The 24,063-nt window shown below is 47.1% G+C and overlaps 1 protein-coding gene across 1 annotated transcript; it reads right to left on the reverse strand.

Moving 5' to 3' along the window:
* Positions 1–24,063, reverse strand: LOC118781757 (mothers against decapentaplegic homolog 3). The gene is made up of 9 exons (XM_036534798.1): positions 23,373–24,063; positions 8,245–8,438; positions 7,702–7,836; positions 7,187–7,261; positions 6,944–6,994; positions 4,712–4,924; positions 4,188–4,325; positions 3,602–3,746; positions 1–468 (listed from the first exon to the last, which is right to left on the reverse strand). Exons 1-9 carry the CDS (start codon positions 23,573–23,575, stop codon positions 345–347), a joined length of 1,278 nt encoding a protein of 425 aa, XP_036390691.1. The 5' UTR covers positions 23,576–24,063; the 3' UTR covers positions 1–344.

Raw genomic sequence — 24,063 nt, forward strand, 5'->3', positions numbered from 1 at the left:
GGCACCAAATGCCAAAAATAATATACACATTTATTCTAAATCAGCATCAAATTCATACGGAAAAAAACACGAAAACAATACGGACTGTACTGTTTGTAATGCACTCATCCCCTTTGCCGTGAACTTAGAAAAGTAAGTGCTTTGAAACCGTGTGGAGAGGCGGGACAGCTGGGTCCATTTGACAAATAGGGTCTATGACAGATCTGCCTGGGGGCCTCCCCCCTGCGTCTCCCTCTGCCTTCTGGGGGAACAGACTGGGCCCCCACTTTTCATTTTCTTTTTCTCGGTTTTGGTCTGTGCGTCGTGTGGGGTGTGGGGTGTGGGGTGTGGGGTGTGGGCTTTTTCTACGACACGCTGGAACATCTGATGCTGGGGGAGCCCATCTGGGTGAGCACCTTGTCGAGCCACTGCAGGGGGCCGTTGAGGTGCAGCTCGATCCAGCAGGGGGTACTGGTTACTGTCTGCCGCCTGCGAAGGAAAGGGAACAGTAGCAGGGGTTAAACGAAAAAGACAGAGGCTCCGACATTTATGAGAACGTAAAAACCAAGAGAAAGTAGCTGGAACAGTACAAAGCAATTATAAATCATCTTTTGTGGGCCTGACTCAACGTGTGCCTGGGACATCCAAAATGAACAATTCCCTGGGAATGTGCAGAAATGCAAGAATTAAAATAATTCAAAATAAGATGTCCCCCCTTTCAAAAAAAAAAAAACCTGGCCTAGTTCAGAAATATATAGATTATGTACCTAAGAACAGAACAGAATAATGCCAACATTTTTCAGCTCAATTTTCTTTGACAAGAACAGCACTTTCTCTCAGCTCGGTCTCCACTCCACTCCACACTGTCTGAAAAATGTCCCAGCATAAGCAGTAAAATCAACTCACAGCCTGTCTAATTGCCAGACTCCTAGTCAAACTGCCAGACTCCTAGTCAACCATGAAAAAGAAAAATTACCACTGATTCTAATGGAATAAAAAAAAAAAAAAAGACTTAAAATGCTTTTACTTCCTGCGCTTCCATGAAAAGACACTTGTTGCGGCTGATCACTGAATGTACCTCATGCGCCACTTTTGATTAAAAGAGCAGGGAGAGGAGAGAGACTGAGGAATCCCCCCCCCCTTAATTTAATCTTTCGCTGTGTGAGCGGACGTCCCACGTCGGGACAGCCGCCCCTGCCAGAGAGAGCCTCCTACATTCCTTCCCACTTACACTACCCCTCTCCCGGAGTCCCGGAGCCCATCCAAGGGAAGCAGTGACCGCCCCCAGCCACCACTCTCCTTCCCTCCAGTGGCTCTGTTCCCCCCCCCCCCCCCCCCCCCAAGGGGGGGCCTAGCTGTAGGGTCTCACTCACTGAAGCACTTTAGCTGCCTGGCCAGCATCACCCATGTTAACACTCCTTTTCTTCTGAGCTATTAAAGCCACTCACATCACATTACATTATATTGTTGTCACTTAGCACACGCTCTCATCCAGAGTGACTTACATAGGTTACAATTCTACCCATTTACACAGCTGGATATTCACTGAGGTGATTATGGGTTCAGGACCCAGCCCAATCAAACCGGCAACCTTTCGGTTTCCAGCCGTGCTCCTTAACTGCTACGCTACAGTGCCTCCCCCTTCTTACTGTGCGCCTTACACATGCTCAGTGTATCTGCCAGGCCAAACGGGAGGCCGCCGCCAACTCTTTCACGCCAACGAGTGGCTGGGAACGATAAATCAAAGCAACAGTTGTGTCTGTCAGCTGTGTTTACATCTTTATAAAGCAGAGAGGGCCGGAGAGGGGGGGTGGGGTGGGATCCCATTATCATCATTACATTATTACTATTTACTCGATTAGCGGAGGCATTTATCCAGGCCAGCTTACTTGGCTTACCCTTTGCACACTGCCCATTTATACAGCAGGAGATGCAGCAGAGCACTTCAGGTCAAGGGTGTAAGAGCTGTGCTCTACCTTGGACTCGGATCTAACAGCTTCTGGTCACAAGCCCAGTTCCCAAACCACTACTCTACGTGGCAAGAGAAGATGGCTAAATACGTCAAGAAAAGGCCTCTGCGTTCCTCTGAACGGCTGTCACAGGGAAAGCGGCCCCTTAAAAGTCACATCCTCAAAATAACAAGGCCGGTTTCGCTCACGGTAGTTTTGCTTTGTGTTTACGCACAGGCTACGTCAGGCGTGACGCGGACGCCTTCGGAACAGAATGTCAATCACCGATGCGCACTCCTGTCCGTCAGACGCGACGGCTCTGAAGCGTTACTGGGTTTCACTGAGGGAGTGGAGGAGAGGCAGGGGAAGAAAGAAGAAAGGGAAAAAAAGGAGGAGCGGGGAGGCGTGAGAGACAGAGCGGGTGTCTGGTGAAACCCGACCTGGCTACTGAGAGCCCGCACATGCTCTGTTGTGTGCAGACCCGAGCCGGCACCCCTGTAATTAACTCTCTCTTTCTCTCACTCTCCCTCGCTAACTCTGTCTCCCTCTCTCACAGTAACTCTTTCTCTCACACTAATTCTCTGTCAACTGGCTCAGATTAGCCACCCCCCCCAACCCCCACCCCAAACCAAAACCGCCTGCCTCCGCAAACTCAGCAAAGCAAAATACGGAGTCTGTCTTCCTTTACCTCACCGAGAACACTCGACCGGAACAGCCCACGCTGGACAAAAACAGACACGTCTGTCAAAGGATTTATCGGCCCAAATAGTGCCGGCAGTGGTGCCGTTTCAGGGGGTATTCCAACACCCGTGTGCAGTGAGTCACGCTCCCCCCCCTCCCCCCCCAACCCCTATCCCTCTTCCTCCCCCGTGCCCTGCTCTTTCCCAGGCTGCACAGGAAGAAGGGATTCGGTGAGTCAGAGGCTCGCTAACCGCACATCGTGTGACTCTCTGCCCCTCACACGCCTCAGACAAGGCCCCCCTCTCTGGCTCCTGACCTCTGCTCTGAGACTCAACTTTCCAAACATGCTCGCCACACCGGGCCGCTATCTGAAATCACACGACGCTGGTGGAGGCACGCCGTCCACATACTATCCAATCTCCAGGGACAGTCATGAAATGCTGGCTTGCGATCCGGCTTTTAAGTTCACTATGCAAACAATTTTCAACCACAAAGCTAAGGTGAAGTGGTTGGAGGCCCCAGATTGCTTAAAGATCGTAGGTAACAATCAAAAAAGACAGAAAAGCAGACAAAGAAATAAACAACTATTTTGTGCCTTTCCAAAAGGCAGGGAGCACTTAAAGCCAATCATTTGTTCATCATCTAACTGTTAGCGTATGACTGTTTAACATGATGTACACATACAGAAGCTGAACTGTCCATATCAGGTAACAATGCTGTTTAAGCACTAACTGAACTGTGACCTTTGGAAACACTATAATGTAGTATATTTCAAAGGCGGTTTCCCCCTCTGTTAATGGAGAAAAAGTATGTGGTGCTTTGATGCTAGGCCCCTGAAAAGTTGTGTTGGTGACACTTTCTATACTGACCGGTGTTGAGGAGGAGCTGAAGTGTTTAACTCGGCTTGAGAGAAGGCACATTGGTTACCAGTGCTGGCTAGCACAGACACTTCAAGAGCCCACACAGGTGAGCCGTGTGTTAAACGGAGTTACCTGTACTCCGCCCCCCAGCCCTTGACGAAGCTCATGCGGATGGTGCACATGCGGGTCAGCTGGTACACGGCCTCGAAGCCCTGGTTCACTGACTGGGCCAACAGCGCCGCAAACTCCTGGTTGTTGAAGATCTTCAGGTTGCAGCCTGAGGAGAGATGGACACACCAACACAGCTTACTAGTGTAATATACAAAATACACAGAACTGAAATAACATGAGGGACTCAGTGAACCAACAAATACTTGTGTGAGCCTGCGTTTGTGTGTCAGTATCTGTGAACACTGCCTGTGTGTGTGTGTGTGTGTGTGTGTGTGAGTTCAGCATATGTGTGAGCATGTTTGTGTGTGTTTTGTGTGTGTGTGTGTTCAGAGTGCATGTGTGTGTGTGTGTGTGTGTGTGTGTGTGTGTGTGTGTGTGTGTGAGTTCAGAGTGCATGTGTGTGTGTGTGTGAGTTCAGTAAATGTGCAGTTATGTTTGTGTGTGTTTGTGTGTGTGTGTGTGTGTGTGTGTGTGAGTGAGTGTGAGTGAGTGTGAGTGTGAGTGTGTGTGTTCAGGGAATGTGTGCGTTTGTGTGTCTCTGTCTCACCTGGTGGAATCTTGCACACAGTAGCTGGGTGCCAGCCATACCGCTGGTTGCAGTTTGGACTCTGGACAAAGATGGCGCTGTCACTGAGACATTCCGCAAACACCTCTCCTCCGATGTAGTACAGCCGGACTCCCCTGCCTGGAGAAGGAGAGATGAATCACTATTCCTGGAGAGGAATCCCTAAAATAGTTTGGTTTGCCATCAACGGCTGTGTGTATTAATGAATTTTTCATGAAGTTTATAACAGTGCATTTGACTGTCTATTTCCTCCTTATTAGTCATTTCCTTTCTAGTTCTTCTTCATTATTTCTGCGAGTTATTATTAAATGACTACGTTGCTAACTTTTTTCAAACCTTTTGCTTATGTGCTGTTAAAAAGCACTCTCTGGCTGCTCCGCTTAACTCTCGGTACTATAAAAAAAGACAGTTTGAGTGACAGGATGGCTGCCAGAAGGGTGTGTGTGTGTGTGTGTGTGTGTGCGCGCGCGTGTGTGACAGTGTGGCTCGGTGCGTGGCTGTAGTACCGATGTGCCTGCGCGTCAGCTCCACCGCGGCGTTGCGGTTGACGTTGGACAGTAGGCCCAGGCAGAAGCGCTCCGAGTTGGAGGGGTCTGTGAAGCCGTCCACGGTCAAGGAGGGCTGGGAGGCGTGGAAGGTCTCGCCCACGCGCTGGTTCAGCTCGTAGTAGGATATGGAGCACCAGAAGGCAGGCTCGCAGTATGTCACTGGCTGCAAGTCTGAGAGGGGGAGAGACGGAGTCAGGGAGAGAACAGAAGGCCTGCTTCGGCCATCTTTTAGCCATCCTTTTAGCCACGCTGAAATCTTTATCCGTTCTTTCTCCCACAGCCGGTCCTTCCAACAGGTTTTTCCTTCCAGAACTGTCTGTGACCTTTTCAGCTCACTTTTTCGGCCCTCTGGGAGGGGGGGGATCTGGTCACATTACCGTTGCCCCTACCTACCGACGGTGGATGTGAAAACGGAAAAAAAAAGGGGGGGGGAAAGATGAAAGAGGGGGAAAAAGACGGGACAGAGTGCGAGGAGGAGGAGGAGGAGGAGGAGGAGGAGGAGGGAGGCGCCGGAGAGATGACGACGCTTTGCGCCGATTCCCAGCAACTCAAACCAGGACCGTGGAAACACAGCCATCACTGAGATGCTGCAGAAGCAGCGGCAAATTACAGGGCACCGGGCGCGTGCACACACACCGCAAGGCCTTTCTAACGCCATCGAAACTGTGCCATTTCACCACTGGCCTGCGCCTTTGAACCAATCGAGCCAGTAACAAAGCGGCTATTTATTATTTCTACAATAGCTCTGACGGCAAGCCCCCCCCCTGTGATTTTCCACAGAGATATAATAACCAACAGGATATTATTATTAATATTAGCGCGGGCTGGCTGTATCTTGGCATGGCTGTGAGCTCAGATGGGAGAGAGACAAAGACTCCTTTCATAAATGGCTTCCTTTGCTACGGCCCAGAGGTCGGGCCTCCCAGAGCTCCACTTCACAGAGCAGCTGACCTCCGGCTTCCCATACACACGCGCACGTGCACGCGCACGCGCACATGCACACGCACACGCACACACAAACACACAAGCACACACAAACACACAAACACACACACACACACACACACACAAACACACACACACACAAACACACAAACACACACACAAACACACACACACACACACACACACACACACACACACACACACACACACACACACACACACACACACACACACACCTGGCCTTGCGTGCACACCCACATGCACACTTAAATACACACACGTACTCAATTACACACGTGCACACGGACTATCACACACAAATGTTAAGAGAGACAGAGTCTGAAACGAGAACAAATTACATTACATTAAAGTTAGCAGACGCTCTTATCCAGAGCGACTTTCAGCACAAAAGAACAGAAGTGTATCCATTCAAGTTGAATGAGCAACAGTGTCAGACAAGACTAACAACACTCCCAGACCACACACGTATTCAGTCTCAGTGTCCTTGTCTCTGTTCGAACAGCATCACAGTATCTTAAAAACCCATCTGATCAAGAATACCTTCTTTTTGCTGCATTACTGCCTACTGTAAGCTGTCTGCCTTTTCAGTTATGCCTCTCGCAAAGCAAGCACTGTGTGGAAACGCTCGGCTATCAGAGTTCGACTAATCACAGAAAGGAGCCCACCCAAAGCATTCTTATTGGGAAACAGTCCTTTAGATTACAATCAAGCTGGCTCCACCTCCTTCCCAGACGAAGGGAGATAGAATCAAAACTGTTATTTATAGAAATGAGTATCTGCGAAGTGGGATCTCCATGTCAACCAGTACGTGACCCAGCACCTCAACTCCAATGCAACAACAGCACACAGGTCACGCTGCTCTCTGCCCCTCTGGGTTGAGCACATTCTTGTTTACGAAAGGCACAGATTGTTCATCCTGACTGAACTTCTTGACATTTTCCTTTGTCCTACACTCTGCAACCTCTCCGTGTGCCCTGACGAGATCCTCGACTTTCCCCTAAAGCCTGGGCATTCCACACACCAAGACAGGTCACTCTATTGTGGCCGAGATGTGGTAAAAGTAATTACATCAGAAGAGAACCAGGACAGCCTCAATCAACAGGAGACACCGTGCTGAGATCCAAGTGCGTTTCCTGAGGTTCTCAAGTTTTAAACTGGGGCAAAAAGGAAGGACATTTTGACCAAAAGCACAAAAGTAGTGTCAAGTGGTTGGCCTTCTCTTACCGAGATTGCTGTGTGCAGGTGATACAGGGTTGGGCGACAAGTTTGGTGAACCTGTAAAAGGAGAGAAGATAGGAACACTCAGTAAGTATCAAATTAACACAAAGTCAGTAAGCATTACGTCAGATGAGCACACGCTTAGCGCTATGACAGATAAACAGATACTCAGTGCTATGTCACATGAACAGATACTTAGTGCCAATGACGAGCCAATGACGCCAGTGCACCAGCAGCCAGATCTCTCACCTGCGTCCATGCTGTGGTTCATCTGGTGGTCACTGGTCTCCCCATCTTCACTGAGATACCCTGGCGGAGGCGTCTCTGGAACACACACACACAAGGAATGAGCACGCCCAGTCAGCTGACAGCATCTTCTTTGTGACATCACCTTCAACAGAAGCCATGCTGGCCACCAAGTCCCACTAGTCGCACATCTGCCTTCAGCTGAAACAAGCTAAATTTGGAGAACAGTGTGATTTAGCCTCTGACCACACTGAGGATGAGAAACGATACACAATGCCTGTGAGCTGGTGCGTCTGTGAGGCAGTGAATATGTGTGTGTGTGTGTGTGTGTGTAAGAGAGAAAGAGAGCGAGAGAGACAGTGAGCTGCCACTTTACCAGCCTGTAATCTGGGGATTTTCCCTGTCAATCTGCTCCCGTCCCTGCATTGTCAGTGAGGTACAGCAGGCTGCAGCCCCAACCCATCAGAGGCTCGAAGCAGTGAGGCCTCACTCGAGCACCGGGGGCCACGCCCGCTCACCTGGGATGTAGTGGCTCTGCGGCTCGATGCCGGCGGGGAAGTTGGTGTTCTCTGGGATGGCGTGGCTGTAGTCTTCCAGAGGGGGGAACTCACTGGGGATCTCTGTGTGACGTGGCACCAGAACCGGCGGCAGCACTGTGACAGGAAAACATACAGACAGCATAACCTTTCACACAGGAAGTAAACCTTCCACACGTGACAAAGGGAAAGACAGACTCTCCACGGGCCTTTCATAAAGAAACCAAACCCACTACACCTCTGCCACAGGGGCACAGAAAGGCAGCCTGACCTTTCACAAAGCACAGACAGCAAACAGACCCGCCACACCTACGCCGTGAGGACACAGTCAGTACCCACGGCAAACAGCCTACGATCGTTCTGCTGGCAATCTCAGATAACAAGGAACAATGTCATGGAAAGTGAAGTAAGAATCTATGTGTCATAACGCCAGCACCATGAAACTGACTTCTATATCTTCATGACTGGTGAGGGTCACAGCCGGTTTACACCGAAGTATCAGACGACAGTGCTCATCCTGCTTACCTGGCGTCTCCACCCTCTGGTAGTGGTAGGGGTTGACGCACACCTCGTCTTTCTTCATGTGGAAGGCGAATTCGCATAGCTCCATGGCCCGCAGCTCATGGTGGCTTTGTAGATCCGGCCAGCGCCACAGGCGGCAGTAGATGACATGCGGCAGACCCTTCCTGTGAGACACCTGCAGGCGCCCGTCCAGAGACCTGCAGCGGGAGAGAGACAGAGAGAGAGAGAGAGAGAGAGAGAGACAGACAGAGAGACAGAGGGCAAGAGAGAGAGCGTGAGAGAGAGAGAGCAAGAGAGAGAGAGAGCGACAGAGAGAGCGTGTGAGAGAGAGAGAGAGAGAGAGAGAGAGAAAGAGGGCAAGAGAGAGAGGAGACAGAGGCAGGAGGAAGATGGGAGAAAGAGGAGAGCAAGAGCAAGAGGGAGAGGGCAGGAGAGGGAAGGAGAAAAAGAGAGGGAACAGAGAGATGATACCATCAGTGCATAATTCAGTAGGGTGGTTTGGAATTCACAAAAGTGGGCCTCAAGTGGGCCTTCACCCTGCCCGATGATCTCTGCGCTGTGCGCCTTACCCTAACCCCCGTCAGCCTCGCCTTGAACACATTTCAAAACTGCAGAAGGCAGTGCCCACCGTGGAAGGCCGTCGGCAGAGACCGGCACTTTAATGACATGTGATAACACAACGGAGTCAAGCTGCAGACTTCATTTCACTGCCTCTGCTCAGAATTCACTCTCCCATGTTAACCCCACGGTCACACAGCCCAATGAGAGGTGTCTACAGAGCAGGGCCAGAGGCATTTACTGTATGTCTGCCACTGGGTGGAAAACAGAGGCTGCCAGCCGGCCTCCGCTCAGTCCGTCCGCACGGCCAGGAGCCTGGTACCGCACCAGCTCCAGCTCATCGCCGTGCTGTCAGAAGGAAAACATGCACTTTGGGTTTTTACAATAAGCTTTTTACTCCTCTGGCAGCCGGAGAGGGGAAAAAAGGATGAAACCCCAGCCTGCACAGACCCCACCAGGGTGCTGTTCCCGCCTGCAGTCTCAGCCCACTCTCACCTGTCTGACTGCACAGACAGACGCTTCCTGTGTGTGTGTGTGTGTGTGTGTGTGTGTGTGTGTGTGTGTATATGTATGTGTGTGTGTGTGTGTGTTTGTGTACGCATTCTATATACGTGTGTATGGGGTATGGGTGTGAGTGTACTATATATAAAGATCGTGTGTGTGTCTGTGTATGTATGCACTACATGTGTGTATGTGTACTAAATATATGTATGTGTGTGTGTGTGTGTGTGTGTGTATATATATGTATGTGTGTATGTGTGTGTGTGTGTGTGTACTGTATGTGTGTGTGTGTGTGTGTATATATGTATGTGTGTGTGTGTATATATATGTATGTGTGTGTGTGTGTGTGTGTACTGTATGTGTGTTCTGGCTTGGCGAGTAAAGATCAGTGTGCCCTTATCGCCTGTTGTGGGAGCTGTGTTTGTGTGTGTGTGGGGGAGTGGAGGAGCTCCAGCTGATAAGTGACAAAAATATTTTCTTTAAGTTCTGAAACTCACTGCTGTTGCTTCTCTCAGCGCCATTTCAAGACCTCCACCTGTTTACTGCCGTAATACAGCTGCCGGAGTCCAGCTACTTTCTCATGGGATCCAGATTTTATTTCAAAAAATAAATAATCATTACCTTTATGTGTTCTCTTTTTGAATTTGTCGGTGTGTGTGTGTGTGTGTGTGTCTCTGAGTGTCTCGGTGCTCCTGGGTGAGAGTCTGGGTACATCACTGTCTGTGCTTGTATTTTCCTGCCTGTGTGTACACCACAAGTGTGGAAGCATAAAATTATACAGGGCATACGTATTTTTAATTTCCCATGTGCCACACAGGGTAATCTCGTGATGTGTGGAAAAAGGGGTTCGGTCTGTGTTGTCGAGAGGAGGCAAACAAGTGGTAAAGTGCATACATTCTTAATGTGTGTCTGAATTACAATGACGTGAGCAGTGTCATCCTAGCACCTCCAGAGCTCATTTCAGTTTTCATTTCTTTTCTTCACACCGCAGACCAAAAAAGGAAGTGGTGTGCACAGTCCGTAAACATCAAGCCACTTCCCCCGGCTTTACACATCGATGAACCCCAAGCCATCGTAAAAAATTAAGGTTAATGGGGGCTGAGATTACCTCAGCAAAACCAGAGTGGAGCATGTGAACCAGGCCTTTGCCATGATGTCACCAGCCTGTGGACCTGCCCCCCCCACACTGCAGCCATGAGGGGAGGGCTGTACGTGTGTGTGTGTGTGTGTGTGTGTGTGTGTGTTTATTTGTATATGTTATTATGTGTCTGTGTGTGTGTGTGTGTTTGTGTGTATTTGTGTATGTCTGTGTACACATATGTGTGTGTGTGCATGTGTCTCCGAGTGGGGGCTGAATCAGACAGGCTGACTCACCGGGGTACCTCATCCCTACGCTCCCACACAAGCCTCCTAGGTCAACAGAGTGACAGCAGCCCCTGACCAGAGAGAAGCCCCGGGGCAAAAAGCGTCTGCAACGTTTCGACATGCTGAAACGATCCACCACCACGCTGCCATTATTACTCCACAAAGGGCCACACACCCTGCCTGGAGTTGGGCCGGTCACTTCAGGCTGTAACACACTGGCCTACGTTCCCTGCCGCACATTTTTCCACAAATTTACATCCGCAGCTTTTGAGTGAAGAAGAGGAGAAGCCAGGTGAACAGGTGAGTTCTGCGGGGTTCTCCGATGACAGCTAGGCTATACGGAGCTTTACAGAGGACATGGCTGTATGTCAGATGCACCATCATCTTGAACAGAGTACAGGACAGACAGACAAACAGCTCATCTCCCTCTCCTTCCCTCTAAGCCCCTGGGCCTGCCACCAGTTTGTGGATCCCAAACGAGACATACTTCCCAAGTAAGATCACAGATAATGATTCACAGAGGCCAGTGAAGGGGTGGGACTGTTTGAGGAGCCAGGGAAACTGCTGCACGTCCCTGCTGCTGTCCCACAACACGTGCCGTCCTCTCAGCGGCGACCTCATCCCGAACACACCCTCTCTGGAGTCGGGATGGTCACTTCCTGGCTGCTCCCACAGTTTGCTCCTTCCCAGGCAACGGGCAGAGTGACGCTGGCTCCACATTACTACTGATCAGGGGTTCAACACCCCCACACACACACACACACACACACACACACCCTGCCCCACCTGCTGTGTGCCTGTCTGTGCAGCCAGACAGGAAGCACAGGATAAACCCTATCAATGACAATCTGAAGACAGGCCAAGAAAAGCACAACAAAAAAAGGCAGCAACACCTACTGCTCCAGTGTCACTCTGAGAATAGAGGACATGGGCCCTCTCCCTCTCTGCAGTGAGACCTGCTTACTGGCACACCCTCCTAACCCAAGCTGGTGCCGGATGCAGACCACAGGGGAATGGGGAAAAAAGAGAGATTTTTTTTTTTTTTTTTTTTTTTTTTTTGCAGATGTGAGGAATCCAAAAAAACAACTTCACCCCTAAAAACCCGCAGGGGAGGCCTGCCCGCTAACTGTTCCCACATTCCACAGTGCCTCCCAGCCCCGCCTGACTCTGCTGTCAGGGAGCGAGGGAAGGGGACTGAGATTTGGGAGAGTGTTTAGAGTGCCCAGCTTCAGACCCCCTCGGTCTCGGTCCCGCGACGCTGCGCTAATCTCAGGAGCAGTACAAATACGCGACTCTCCAGTGCTGAGAGGGTCTGATCTGGCTATAGTCTGAGCCCCAACCTCCCTCAGCCCAACATAATACCCCTTCCGACATCAATATGAATAAATACAAATAAAACCAAATAAAAAAAACCCAACAAAGCTCTTTAAAAAAGACACTTAAAAGTAAGTTGTCCATTCACTCATAACATGCATCTGGGTAAATTTCAGTACTACACACACAACAAAAAAAACCCCAACAAACCTCTTAAAAAAGGCACTTAAAAGTGAGTTGTCCAGTCACTCATAACATGCATCTGGTTAAATTTCATCATTACACACAGGGGGAAAAAAACACAGCAACAACAAAGCTCTTTAAAAAAAGAGGCAGTTAAAAGTAAGTTGCCCAATCAGTCATAACATGCATCTGATGTTCATGTGATGATGGGACGTGTCTGTCATGAGGATTCTGACGCTACTCATTTGGTGGTTTTGTATTAAACATAGATGGGTGCTGTGGTTGAGGAACTATACTAGCTCTAACACCGGGTAGGACCACTCTGCAGTACAGCTGAGAAAGGCACTTAACCTGATTTGCTTCAGTAAATATCCAGCTGTATAAATGGATAACATGTAAGTAGAGCAACTTGCCCCGGATAATGGAGTCTCCAAAGCAAATAAACAATTTAATATTTTTAAAACCAGGGAAAAATTACTCTGAAAGGTTTTGGATTGCGACAGTGGCATCAGGGAAACACTACTCGAGTCCCTTTAATTAAATGGTTTAACTGTTTGTGGTCGCTGTGCCCCGGCACTCTCCCTGAAACACACCACAGCTTCAAAAGTCATTGTTTTCCCACATTTGCGTGCAGACCGCAGTTCACTATGTTAGTAACATTACACAGACTGCAATCCTAAAAATACAAAAATGACAGAATATGTATATATATATATATATTTTTTTTTTGTTTTCCTTTTTCCCCCCTGGTAGACTTTAACTAAGAAAGCACACACTGCTGGTGGAAGGGAACGGAGGGCTCGGTTTTGCGGAACACACCAGCCCTCTTACCACACAAAGAGAAAGGGAAAAGCGTGAGGGCCGAAAAGAGAACAAAAGGGAGCGCGTGTGGCAGACCACTGGAGCAGCTCGCCGCCGTGGCTCCGTGGGCTCACACTCCCTGCCCCCCCCTGCCCCAAATCCCCCCCCCCAACACCCCGGGCTGCGTTGTGGCCAGACTGCCGAAGTAGCCTCGGTGCTTTAGAAACTGTGCTCACTTCACAAACTCTGCTAGAGCAATCATCTGCTAGAGCTGTCGTTTTTTCTTTTTTTTTAAAAAAAAAAAAAAAAAAAAAAAAAAAAAGGGGGGGGAAAAAAGATTTTGACAGTGGTCCACGGGTGACATCATTGCCCAGCCGCGAGAAGTGAGGAAGCAGCCCAAACTCAGCAGGAGGGTGGGGGATGGGGGTGGAGGGGGGCTGTGCAGACATCCCAAAAACACTACCCTAGCCTGCAGCAGGTCCCCCTTCCTCTATAAAGCCAGCAGTTGAGCCGCCCAAGCAGCCAACATCCAGCAAATGTCACAGAGCGAAACTCTGGTACGGGCGGCCAAGAAATCTCACACACGCTCGTTAATTACCACATCCCTTCAAGAAATACTTTCATAGTAAAACAGAGCGCCCGTGGTGCCAGCTAATAAATACACCGCAATTCCTTCAATTTAAGGGTTTTCCACCATTTAGAAAACAAGGGAAAAATCATGCTACTGTGTGCATGGTTTTAAGATGTGTATGCTACAGTTCATATATGAGGTAGCTAGCTAGCTACAGCACAACTTGCTTTTTATTAATTTTTTGGATGATGTCATAGACGCAACTGGCTAGCAGCCTCTATGTTTTACCATGCATTTTACCAAATAAAGACCACTGTCAGGGGCCCCTCTGTCAGAATAACCCCTGAAATATTGCTGCAGTTAATCCACATAGGAGGCACGGCGTGGGCCAAAATCCTTCACGCTGTGGAAATGTGTCCTTGCATGGTCTTCAGACCAGAACTTTGCATTGCTTTCAGGTAAAGGCTAGCGGATCTGAGATATAGTTGGTGGGGGGGGGTTAAAAATCAGAACAGCCTTACTGTTTCCCAGAGCTGGTGCATTTTGCCGCATCTGTGAAGCAGAACGGCAAACCAACTGAACTGAACTGAAACTTGTGGTCGAACAACCGCTTCACACGCAAGTGGAGATCAGAAAGTGGGAGAGTGAGGTGTTCGTGTGTTAGCGATTATCTAAACCAATCACAGCATTTTGCTATAGAGAGCATAATTATTGACTTCATACGTGACCATACGAGACCAATAGCACACAGAAGCCCCACCATTATAGGGTGTACTAAACCCCACTCTCCCATAACTACACAAAAACATTACGACACAATTTCTCTCAAAAATGCTGCAATAAAAATAAACCTCACTCCTCAATATATCTTCTTCAGCAAGCAGTACGTGTACCACATTGTCATCTTATTTTTTCCAACAACATCTTGGATGTACCTTTCTGGATGTGTCTTATAAGAGTGCGGGCTTGGCTGATTCTATTATGACTGAAACAGAAAAGGGGGTGTGAGCTCAGAAACCACACTGGATCACTGCGAGATGGGTTTCTATTCATTACACACATGGGTGACGTACGGGCAACCCTCAAAAGGTCTTCTGTGATATGTTGTTAAATATCACCACAAAAGACGTCAAATGTAAGACCATAAGTCTTTGCCATTTAGGCCATCACTGAGATTAAGGGTTTGAGGAATGTGCTTTAAAAAATGTCATCTGTTATTTTGTTTTTATCTAAAAAAACATTACTCATTCTGCAATGCATACAGTGCAGTGGTTTACTGATGTGCAGGGGGTATTTTAAATTGGCCAACAAGAACGGCATGTCCCCTCAGGAAGCTGCTATATTTCCATTACTTAAAGTACACTCAAAAGTTTTACACGCAATACTGTGCTTCTTTAAGACAGACACAGAATTGCTCAATTCACAGAATGACAATGTGCACTGCACGCATGGCTGGTCTGGGATGCAGGCAGCTCCCCTGGCATTTAATCCTACAAAAGGAGAAATACATAAATGCTTCACAAATATAACCGCAGTTCAGCGTGCTTCTGTTTGGAGCCGCCAATATCTATTTAAAAAAACATGAGAGAAAGGATGGCAAATACTTCCAAGGGCTGCAGCATATTTACATTGGTAAAATTTCCTTGTGAGAATTCTCCTTTGCGAGGGCTGTGGAAGAAGCTTCCATTGCACAAGCCCACTGTTTTGGCTACAGACGCATGGTTCCAGTCTGGGTCTCTGTTTAAGTTTCCACGCAGCACGTGGGGGTGGGAGGGTGGTGGATTCGAGAGAAAGAAGCTCCAGGATCAGCCTGACCTCAGCAAACGCTGCGCAGACTTTCGGCTGCATTTGGGTTTCCCGCGGGCCGGTCCCATTTTTGAAGCCCTGCGCCCTTTCCTTGCCGCGGAGCTGTTTACTCTTCCGCCGCCCCAGTCGTAGCAGTAGCCACGCTAGCCGTGACGTTGCGGCACAAAGCCGGCTTGTTGTCTCGGCACAGAGGTCCCATTATCCCCCCCCCCCAGCCCCTGCCCCCCCCCAGATGCAGTGGCAGCCAGCGCTTTCTAAACCTTCAACCCCGGCAGGAACCGCAAAGCAAACAGCAACCCACGCCCCTCCCCGGGGCTCGGCAGCGCATTCCTGGGAGCTGAGTAACAACGCCTCACACTGCGAGCGCTCTCACCGCAGCTGCGCAGCTCCAACGCATGCGGCAGCAGATAGGGCCGGACACCCCCCCCCCCCCACCCCCCCCCCGCCGCACCGGACACTGGTCCCACAGGGGGATTGGTCAGTGTGGTACAGACTGTCACCGCTACTCTCTTTCTCCAGCTGCCAGAACCACAGCTGTGACCCGCAACATTTCAGAATCCACACTGCTGCCTGCGATCTGCACAGTCACACCACTTCAACTGTCAACCATCCAACCAGATATTTAGCCCGAAGTTTATTTTTCATATTTAAACCGAGGTTTATTCAACAGGTGATCTCTGCAATCCTCAAGACTAATCAGAACTGTATCAGCAACACAAAAATTGGTATTCTGAATATGTAACGTGAATTCAAAACTTCAAAAAAGTTCAAAATAAAAATCTGGCTCTTGTGTTTTCAAAACTTCCTTTCTTTCTTAAATGGACAATACACTTTCAGGATACCGGAAGCTTAGAATGGTACCCACAGTCACATACAACATATACATTACATTACAGATATACAGGCTGTTAAACACACCTCACTGACTTCCACAGCTATCAGTCCATTTCAGTACAGAGCAGCGGTTTCATGCCTTATGACTGCAATATCACTATCAGTTTAGGCAACAGTCAGTCCACAACAACAAGTCAGGAAGCAGCAGCCGGTGGGGAGGAACAGTCACATGGTGCGCAACAGTTTAGAACAACATTTACATGGTGAGCAGCAGTGGGGAGGAGCAGTCCAACTGTGAACAGTAGTCAGAGAAGAACAGCAATCACATGGTGAACATCAGTGGGAAGAGCAGTTACACTGTGAGCAGCAATGGTGAGGAGCAGTCAAATGGTGAGCAGTAGTGAGAGGAGAACAGCATTCATATGATGAACAGCTGTGGGGAAGGGCTGTCACATGGTGAGCAGCAGTGGGGAGGAGCAGTCGAATAGTTAGCACCAGTCGGAGGAGAACAGCATTAACATGGTGAGCGGCAGGGTACCGCTCGGCAGGCGTGCACACCCCCATCCCCACCCCCCCCACCCACTGCGTTTCTCCACAGAGTGACAGGATGTCCGGGTGGCTGCTACTAAGAGTCACTCAGGCTCGCTCTGTGTGAGCGAGGCGGGAAGCATGAGCTCACAGGTGGAGAGCTACACGGTAGGTGCACTGTGTGACTGTCACACACGCACTCTTCCGCTTTCACAACTCCTTTCCTCCACAGGAACACAAGTACATCTGCTGTTTTCACACAGTCATCCTACTTTTTTTGTTAATGTCTGCAAAAAGGGTACATGTTTGAAAACCTAAACTAAGTTATGAATTCTGTTAACCCTTTCTGTGATTCTGTTAACCCTTTCAAATATTAACAAGTGCCTGTCTACTCAATAAAAGTTGATTTCACCACACATAATTCACATATTTCACCTGTTTAACAAATAACAGCATGGTGCTGAAATATTACTATATATTTATGGCATTTACGGTGTGTAATAAGATGTTGAGAAATTACAGAGGTAACCTACCAAATGAAGGCCATACAATGTAGAAACTGACAAACTATCATAGAACCTCAAAGTGACATTTCATTAACATTTATTTAAACTTATCCCAAGCACCCCCCACAGACATCTGAAGTGCCATTAAGAAGCTGTACATTTTACAATGCAATCTTTTTTGATCTCACACTTGCATCTGAGAAGAGGTCTCACAAGTCTCTACAGTCAGACTCACATAGCAACCTGGTAACTTGGAAACAGAATGTCTAGGACCCCCCCCATTTTATGGTATGATCGTACAGCAGGGCAATTCAACTAGCTGCCTGAGGGCCAAATATGGCCTGTCATGGACTTCCTCTTGGCCCTTTGATCACTGAGGGAGAAAAAAACTGTATCTATATAACTTAACAAGCATGAAAAATTAGGCTACTGCAACTTAGACATCCAGCATAATATTATATGTTCATAACACAGGTGTCTTGACTTACTATAATCACCGATTTGTCTCCTGTTAATATGTACTGTCTTTCCTGTTAATTTAGTTCTTGATTTTTATTGATTATGGACCTGTGAGAGTTGTTTTATTACTTTTAAGCACTGAATTATTCTAAGCAAATAAAAAAATAATGACTATGCTTTATTCTGAAAGTAATAAAAGCTAAACATGATGTATCAGTGAGAATGGGAAACTGGCACACTCACAACTTTTTTGAAATAAAATCTGGATCCCATGAGAAAGTAGCTGGACTCCGGCAGCTGTATTACGGCAGTAAACAGGTGGAGGTCTTGAAATGGCGCTGAGAGAAGCAATAGCAGTGAGTTTCAGAACTTAAAGAAAATATTTTTGTCACTTATCAGCTGGAGCTCCTCCACTCCCCCACACACACACAAACACAGCTCCCACAACAGGCGATAAGGGCACACTGATCTTTAGTCGCCAAGCCAGAACACACATACAGTACCTACACACACACACACACACACATATATATATATATATATATATATAAACGCACACACGCACACATATACTTATACACACACACACATATATATATATATATATATATATATATATATATATATATATATATATATATATATATATATATATATATATATACAGTACACACACATTCATATATAAATACAGTACATCCGCACATATATAATAAATATACACACTCTCTCTGTCTCAAACACACACAAACACACGTAATACACACACATATGGTACACAGACACACACTTATAGAGTACATACACACACACTTCACCCAGGAGCCGACCCTTCTGTTACAGGTTATCAATCAAGCACTGCTGTGGGAAACCCCGGCCCCCCCCTTCCCAGAACCCCCTCCACCGCCACCCCTACCCCCCACCCCCCTCCCGCCCGAGCTCTCTCACCTAAACAATCCAATTGCCCACTGAGTCAGCACACTGCGACGTGCTAACACCCAGCCCCTGACACATGTGTGGACAAGACAGGATTTCTGGCCTTGGCTTCAGCCCAGCTCCTTCTCGAAAGGCATTCCCTTCCATAAACTAGGTGTGAAGAATCCAGCACTGCGGGGCTGGTGGTTACAGGCACCGAGGCAGCGGCAGTGTCTGGCATTCTGTGCTGCCAGCCACCAACACAAATACCCTGACATTTCAAATACACGCAATACGCCCAGCCCACCGCAATGCCTAAAATACCCAAAGTTAGATTGATAGGACTTAGACACAATGAGTGACAACTACAATATTACTCATCGTTCCAACACAGATGCAGGAAATTCAGCCCTGCCGCTGCTCTGACGCTCATTCGAAAGGTTCCCCTTAATTACATGACGTACTTCATAACTTTCAAGTGTTTATTTTGGGTGCAAGAGTTACAGTGTGGCTATAGGTCTGGGTGTTTCTTTTTTTTCAGTTCAGGAAAAAAAAAAAGTGGCTTCATCCAACATCTTACACGCCAGAGATAGCCACACATCGAAGTCTCAAGCGTATTCAGGAATGGCTTCTGTCGCCACAGCTAGCCACAGAGGCTGCTGTGGTTTTAAGGTAAAGACTCATAGTGCCAAAAATCACAAATGCCTAGCCTAGCCTTTTAACTCTCTGCACTGCATATGAACTCAGATAAGAGCATTGCAGCCAATTGCGAAGTACTGAGAAAAAGATTTTTAAGATTGATGATTAGTGCCACACCTCTGAGTTAGTCATTTTAGGCTTTAGATTATGTTAAGATTACATTTTTCCCTCCATTACGATGGCTGCAAAAAGATGCAATGGCAAAATCTGCCTCAGACAAGTCATTGAGAAGAACACAGCCTTGAGACTACAGTCTATGATAAGCTTGCTTCTGAAACAGATAGAGCAGTTCTAACACACTCAACGACACTGATAATGACACAAATTCTGCTCTGACGGTACAGGCCCATAACTAGAGGAAAACGCTCTACGAAGAGTAATACATAAATAATTCATATAAACATCGACCTAGCATGACATTACAAAATGATGTGTTTGCATATGAAAAACAACATCCCTCTTCATATTTCATTATGCCAGATGATAAATTCTCACCTCGTGTTGCTCTTGAGCACAATTCAAAAGCCACCATTCAATTTCAATGAGGACAGTTTGATGCACGGCGCCGTTAACACCTCGCTACCATGTGAGACTAAACCCGCACCAATCATAGCTAACCAGTCCAATCAAAAACCTTCATTTTTTTCTTGCTGACGTCAACACACTCCTTTTAGTTTTTACCAACATATGTGATGTCATAACGACACACTCATAACAAGAGTTGTGACAGCCTCTGTGCAATCAATTTAAACACACTGCTGAACCCAAAAACTGCTGAATGGACATCACAACCCAATCAATCAGTCTCTCACAACACCCCACAATGCAATGCAAAGTGTTGTATGACATGAGGCAGAATCTTCCTAGTGTGATTATATGAACACTGTTTTTTTTTTTTTTTCTTTTGAAATCTGTTTAAACCAGACAGACTTTTCCTTTGCCTGTCAATCAAAAAACTGATTCCACTGATGAAAACAACTGCAACCATCTGCCAAGTACTACCAGCTAAATAACTATGACAGCTCAACAACAACATGGCCTTTTGACTGAATGTTTTTATTACTGTTCATGAGAGGATGTTGCAATCGTGGTGATTAGTGTTTCAGCGCCATGTCGATTCAATCCACACGTTCTGGCAAGACCTGCTGACAGACAGACCAACATACTCCTAACAAATGTTTGGAGGAACTTGAGGGAAACAGCCCAGCTGTTAGATCCCGTTTCAAACAACATCCTTCGCTGGCGGCTCTCTAGCGCACACAGTGAGAGTGACGGAGGGTGCATTAAAAGTCTCGATTATTTCAGCTCCACATGTCCGGAGCCCCGTAAGATCATCTCCTGCGAGATTTTAATATCCGGTACAGACTACCGTACACCCAAAGTACCTGCAGTCTGCAAAAGGCAGGTCTGGCGGTACTCCAGCACAGACCCACCGCCAGCGCTGCCACGCCTCCACCCACAGCAAGCACTGAACAGCGTGCCTGCTGGGAAGCAGTCCAACTGCCCTGAGTTAAGAGCCACTTCTGAACTCATTTGTTAAATATGTCAGCTCTGCACTATGGCTGAGAGAGTGGATCAAGCCAGTCCGGGACAGGACTTCAATGAGCGCGTACCAGAATGCACCGAGAATCCATTTACAGACTCCTGCAAACAACCCACTGTAAGGCTCAAGCACAAAACGGGTTCAAGTTCTCAGAAGAACTGGTACTCCAAAAACTAACTTGTTACAAGAACTGCATGCCTAAATTCCTGAAAATACTGATATTTCGAGTGGACCGCTCAGAAGGCCAGCTCAGCTGCCAACTCAACTTCCACCCTTTCGACACTATCAAGCCACAAATAGAAATAAAATCGACCACAGCAACGTTAGATTTCAAAATGCAGAAATGGCACAGGAAGGGGAATTGTTTATCGTACACAAATAACTCCAAACCCGCGGTGTGTGCTTGATTTCCTGTTGCATATTTGGGATTGAAGCAAGCTCTCTTGAGAACTACAGATATTCACGTTAAAATCCACAACCTGGGTATTTGAAGGCAGTCTTAAATATGCGATTTTGCTGTTTTAGAACCAGGAAGAGTATAATCCCCAGAGTGAAACCGAGAAACACCATACTCAAGTCAAAGGTTAGCTGCGAGTTCTCAGCAGAGTAACGTTTTTACTGATGGAGGAGATTAGCACTTTGGGTATATTCACTGATGAATCTTGAGCCGTTGAATCTAAACCTCAAAGTCAGAGTCTGGGTTAAAGACCAAAAGTCAAGAAAAAGGGAAATCAACATAACCAATTCATCGTTCAGTTAGACGCTTTAAATTGGTCTGAGTATCAGCACCTCACTCTGACTGAAAGCGGTTTTTTCACCTCCGAGGCAGTTACAGCACCACATGCCCAGCTATACAAAAAAAGAGAACAAAATAAGGCAACATTTCGGATATACAAGTGTATAACTTCCAGCACGGTTATATGAAAACATTTAGCCATTCTGTAAACAAGACAGCGCAGCTATCTAGTGAATGTGACTGTATGACATAACTTAGGTAAGCTAGCTAGCAGCTAACTGTCTGGCGGTAATTAGCGGTAAAAAGCCTGGGATTTGTGGCACCAAGTCATCTGAAAAGTTGTTTAGTTGAACACTTTCAGCATACTGGTGCATGGTACTGCTGCTAAAATGTAAGTGCATGGTTTCGCCAGCTAGGTAGACAGCCAATTTCCCATATGAAATCCTTCGTGCATTTGACCGTGATCGAGAATATAGCGTTATTAGGTCACTAATTCATGACTGATCGTATTCATATGTGGGGACTGTATTTTATTTATAACAGTTAAATTACTCAGGTTACACACTTAGCTTATCACTTATCTAACGTGACTGCTGAGAACAATATGCCGACTACACTCATGCATTATTCTAGCCACGCAGCTAGCTGGCTAGCTAAGTTAGCCAGCAAGCTTGTGTCCCAGATAAGGCACATATTATATAACTTCCCGACACCATTGCTATTTTGCATTTGATTTGCGTTTGCATGGCACACTGTTAGCTTAGAGCAAATGCAGACTGCTTGCTAGCAAAGCAGGTAGCTAGTCTAGCTATCTAGACCGCCTCACTTGCTCAGCTAGCTAAACTGCTAGCAACCTGACTGGCAATCCCAATTTACCCAGTTAGCCACCAAATAACTGCCACACTACTTGTGGTAGCGCACTATGACAGTCTCGCTAACTAGCTAGCGACTACATCAAAAATAACTGAATACAGCTACAGCAACTGTAACACAGAATATTAGCTTGTCAAGTAACAGAATATGCACTAAGTTTGATACTAATAATCACAAATGCTAGCTGCAGCCAGATAGACGGTAACATAGCAATTAAACCAAAACATAATTCAAACAGACCGCCTGGTTAGGATAACGAGACAAGCCATATGGCTAACTAGTTACACCAGATAATCTGTCTTGGTTAAACCCATGGTATATCCAAACATGGATCTGACAGGGAGATACAGTTAGCCTGCTATCCAGCTACTACCTAAAGCGATAACACGGCCCTTTAAACCCGCACCGGGATAATCAAAGATTATAATAATAATTTTATATAATAGCTAGCAACCTGTCGGCAACAAACTACTGGTGGATATGAGACTAAAGTGCACAGGCAGTTCATAGCTGACAGCACCAGACAACTTTAACTGCAAAATACAGCTAGCGAGCTAGTGGGAAAAATAAAAACCAACAAGAGAGAGAGAGCTAGCAAGCTAAACAGTGTCAGTAACTTAAAGGCAATTGGGTAATATGAACTGAACGTTCCCACCACTATTTAGAGGCAGAGAAGCGCCGTGAAATTATCAGTTAACCAATGTTTTATCTAACGTTAGCCAACGTTTCCTGCGAATAGCACTGGTGAAACCAATGTTTGCTGTACTACCAAAAGGCAAGATAGCTACCCACAATTTTAGTCCGTGCGAATCTCTCACGGTTAAAACTCTGCCTGTCAAAAGAATCAACGGGGGAAACCATACTGCAATACAACTATCATTATTTCCCATTCGGCATGCATGCATGCACGCACTGAGCCGTGGGTGCGATGTCGGATACCTGGGTATGGTAATGCATTTGGTGTTGATATTCTGGGTTGTGATGGCTTTTTCCAGCTCGTCCAGCTGACCGGTCTTTTTCAGCTTCTTCACCAGGCTTTTTACTGCCTTTTCGCACCATTTCTCTTCCTGCCCGTTCTGTTCTCCTTTTTTCCAGCCCAGAAGCCTTTTCACGATCGGTGGAGTAAAAGGCAAAATTGACATCTTGAGCTCAGTATAAAGTTCTGCCAATGTAAGTGCCCTTTCTGGTAATGAAATAAAGACGCAGTCCTCTTTAGGTGAAATTAATGAACAAAATTATTTTAAAGCAATCAGCAACACTCATATACGGAAAACTTTGCTTCCCGTCCGATTCACAGTTTTGCTAGCTTGAAAGCTAGCGAAGGGTTTGCTCTCTGTCTCTACTACTCTGCTGCACTAGTGAAACTAGTAACAATCCGCAGCGAAACGTAGTCCTCTTTGCCAGTTACTCTCCCTCTTAAACCCATCAGAGAACTGTTCTTATCATCTGCTGCTTTATATAACCTTTTCAAGCTAAACAGAACAGCTATGATGACTGTTTTCGTCTGGAGCGCCTAGCTAGCTACTAGCTAAAAAGTTTGGCTTTGGGGGAACTCTTGAGGCGACGAGTCATCCGCTTCCCTTCACTCTGTGGTAATGCGGTGAAGCGCCCACTGAAGTCTATTTAGAAG

Source organism: Megalops cyprinoides, chromosome 8 (genome assembly GCF_013368585.1).
Source record: "Megalops cyprinoides isolate fMegCyp1 chromosome 8, fMegCyp1.pri, whole genome shotgun sequence".
NCBI lineage: Eukaryota > Metazoa > Chordata > Actinopteri > Elopiformes > Megalopidae > Megalops > Megalops cyprinoides.

Excerpts from the sequence above, each read along its gene's own strand:
- LOC118781757 (XM_036534798.1), bottom strand. The coding sequence starts at position 23,575 with ATGTCAATTTTGCCTTTTACTCCACCGATCGTGAAAAGGCTTCTGGGC. Across the intron at positions 7,837-8,244 it reads CCAGAGGGTGGAGACGCCAG|TGCTGCCGCCGGTTCTGGTG; the intron begins GTAAGCAGGATG and ends TTCCTGTCACAG. Across the intron at positions 4,925-6,943 it reads ACCTGCACACAGCAATCTCG|ACTTGCAGCCAGTGACATAC; the intron begins GTAAGAGAAGGC and ends TCCCCCTCTCAG.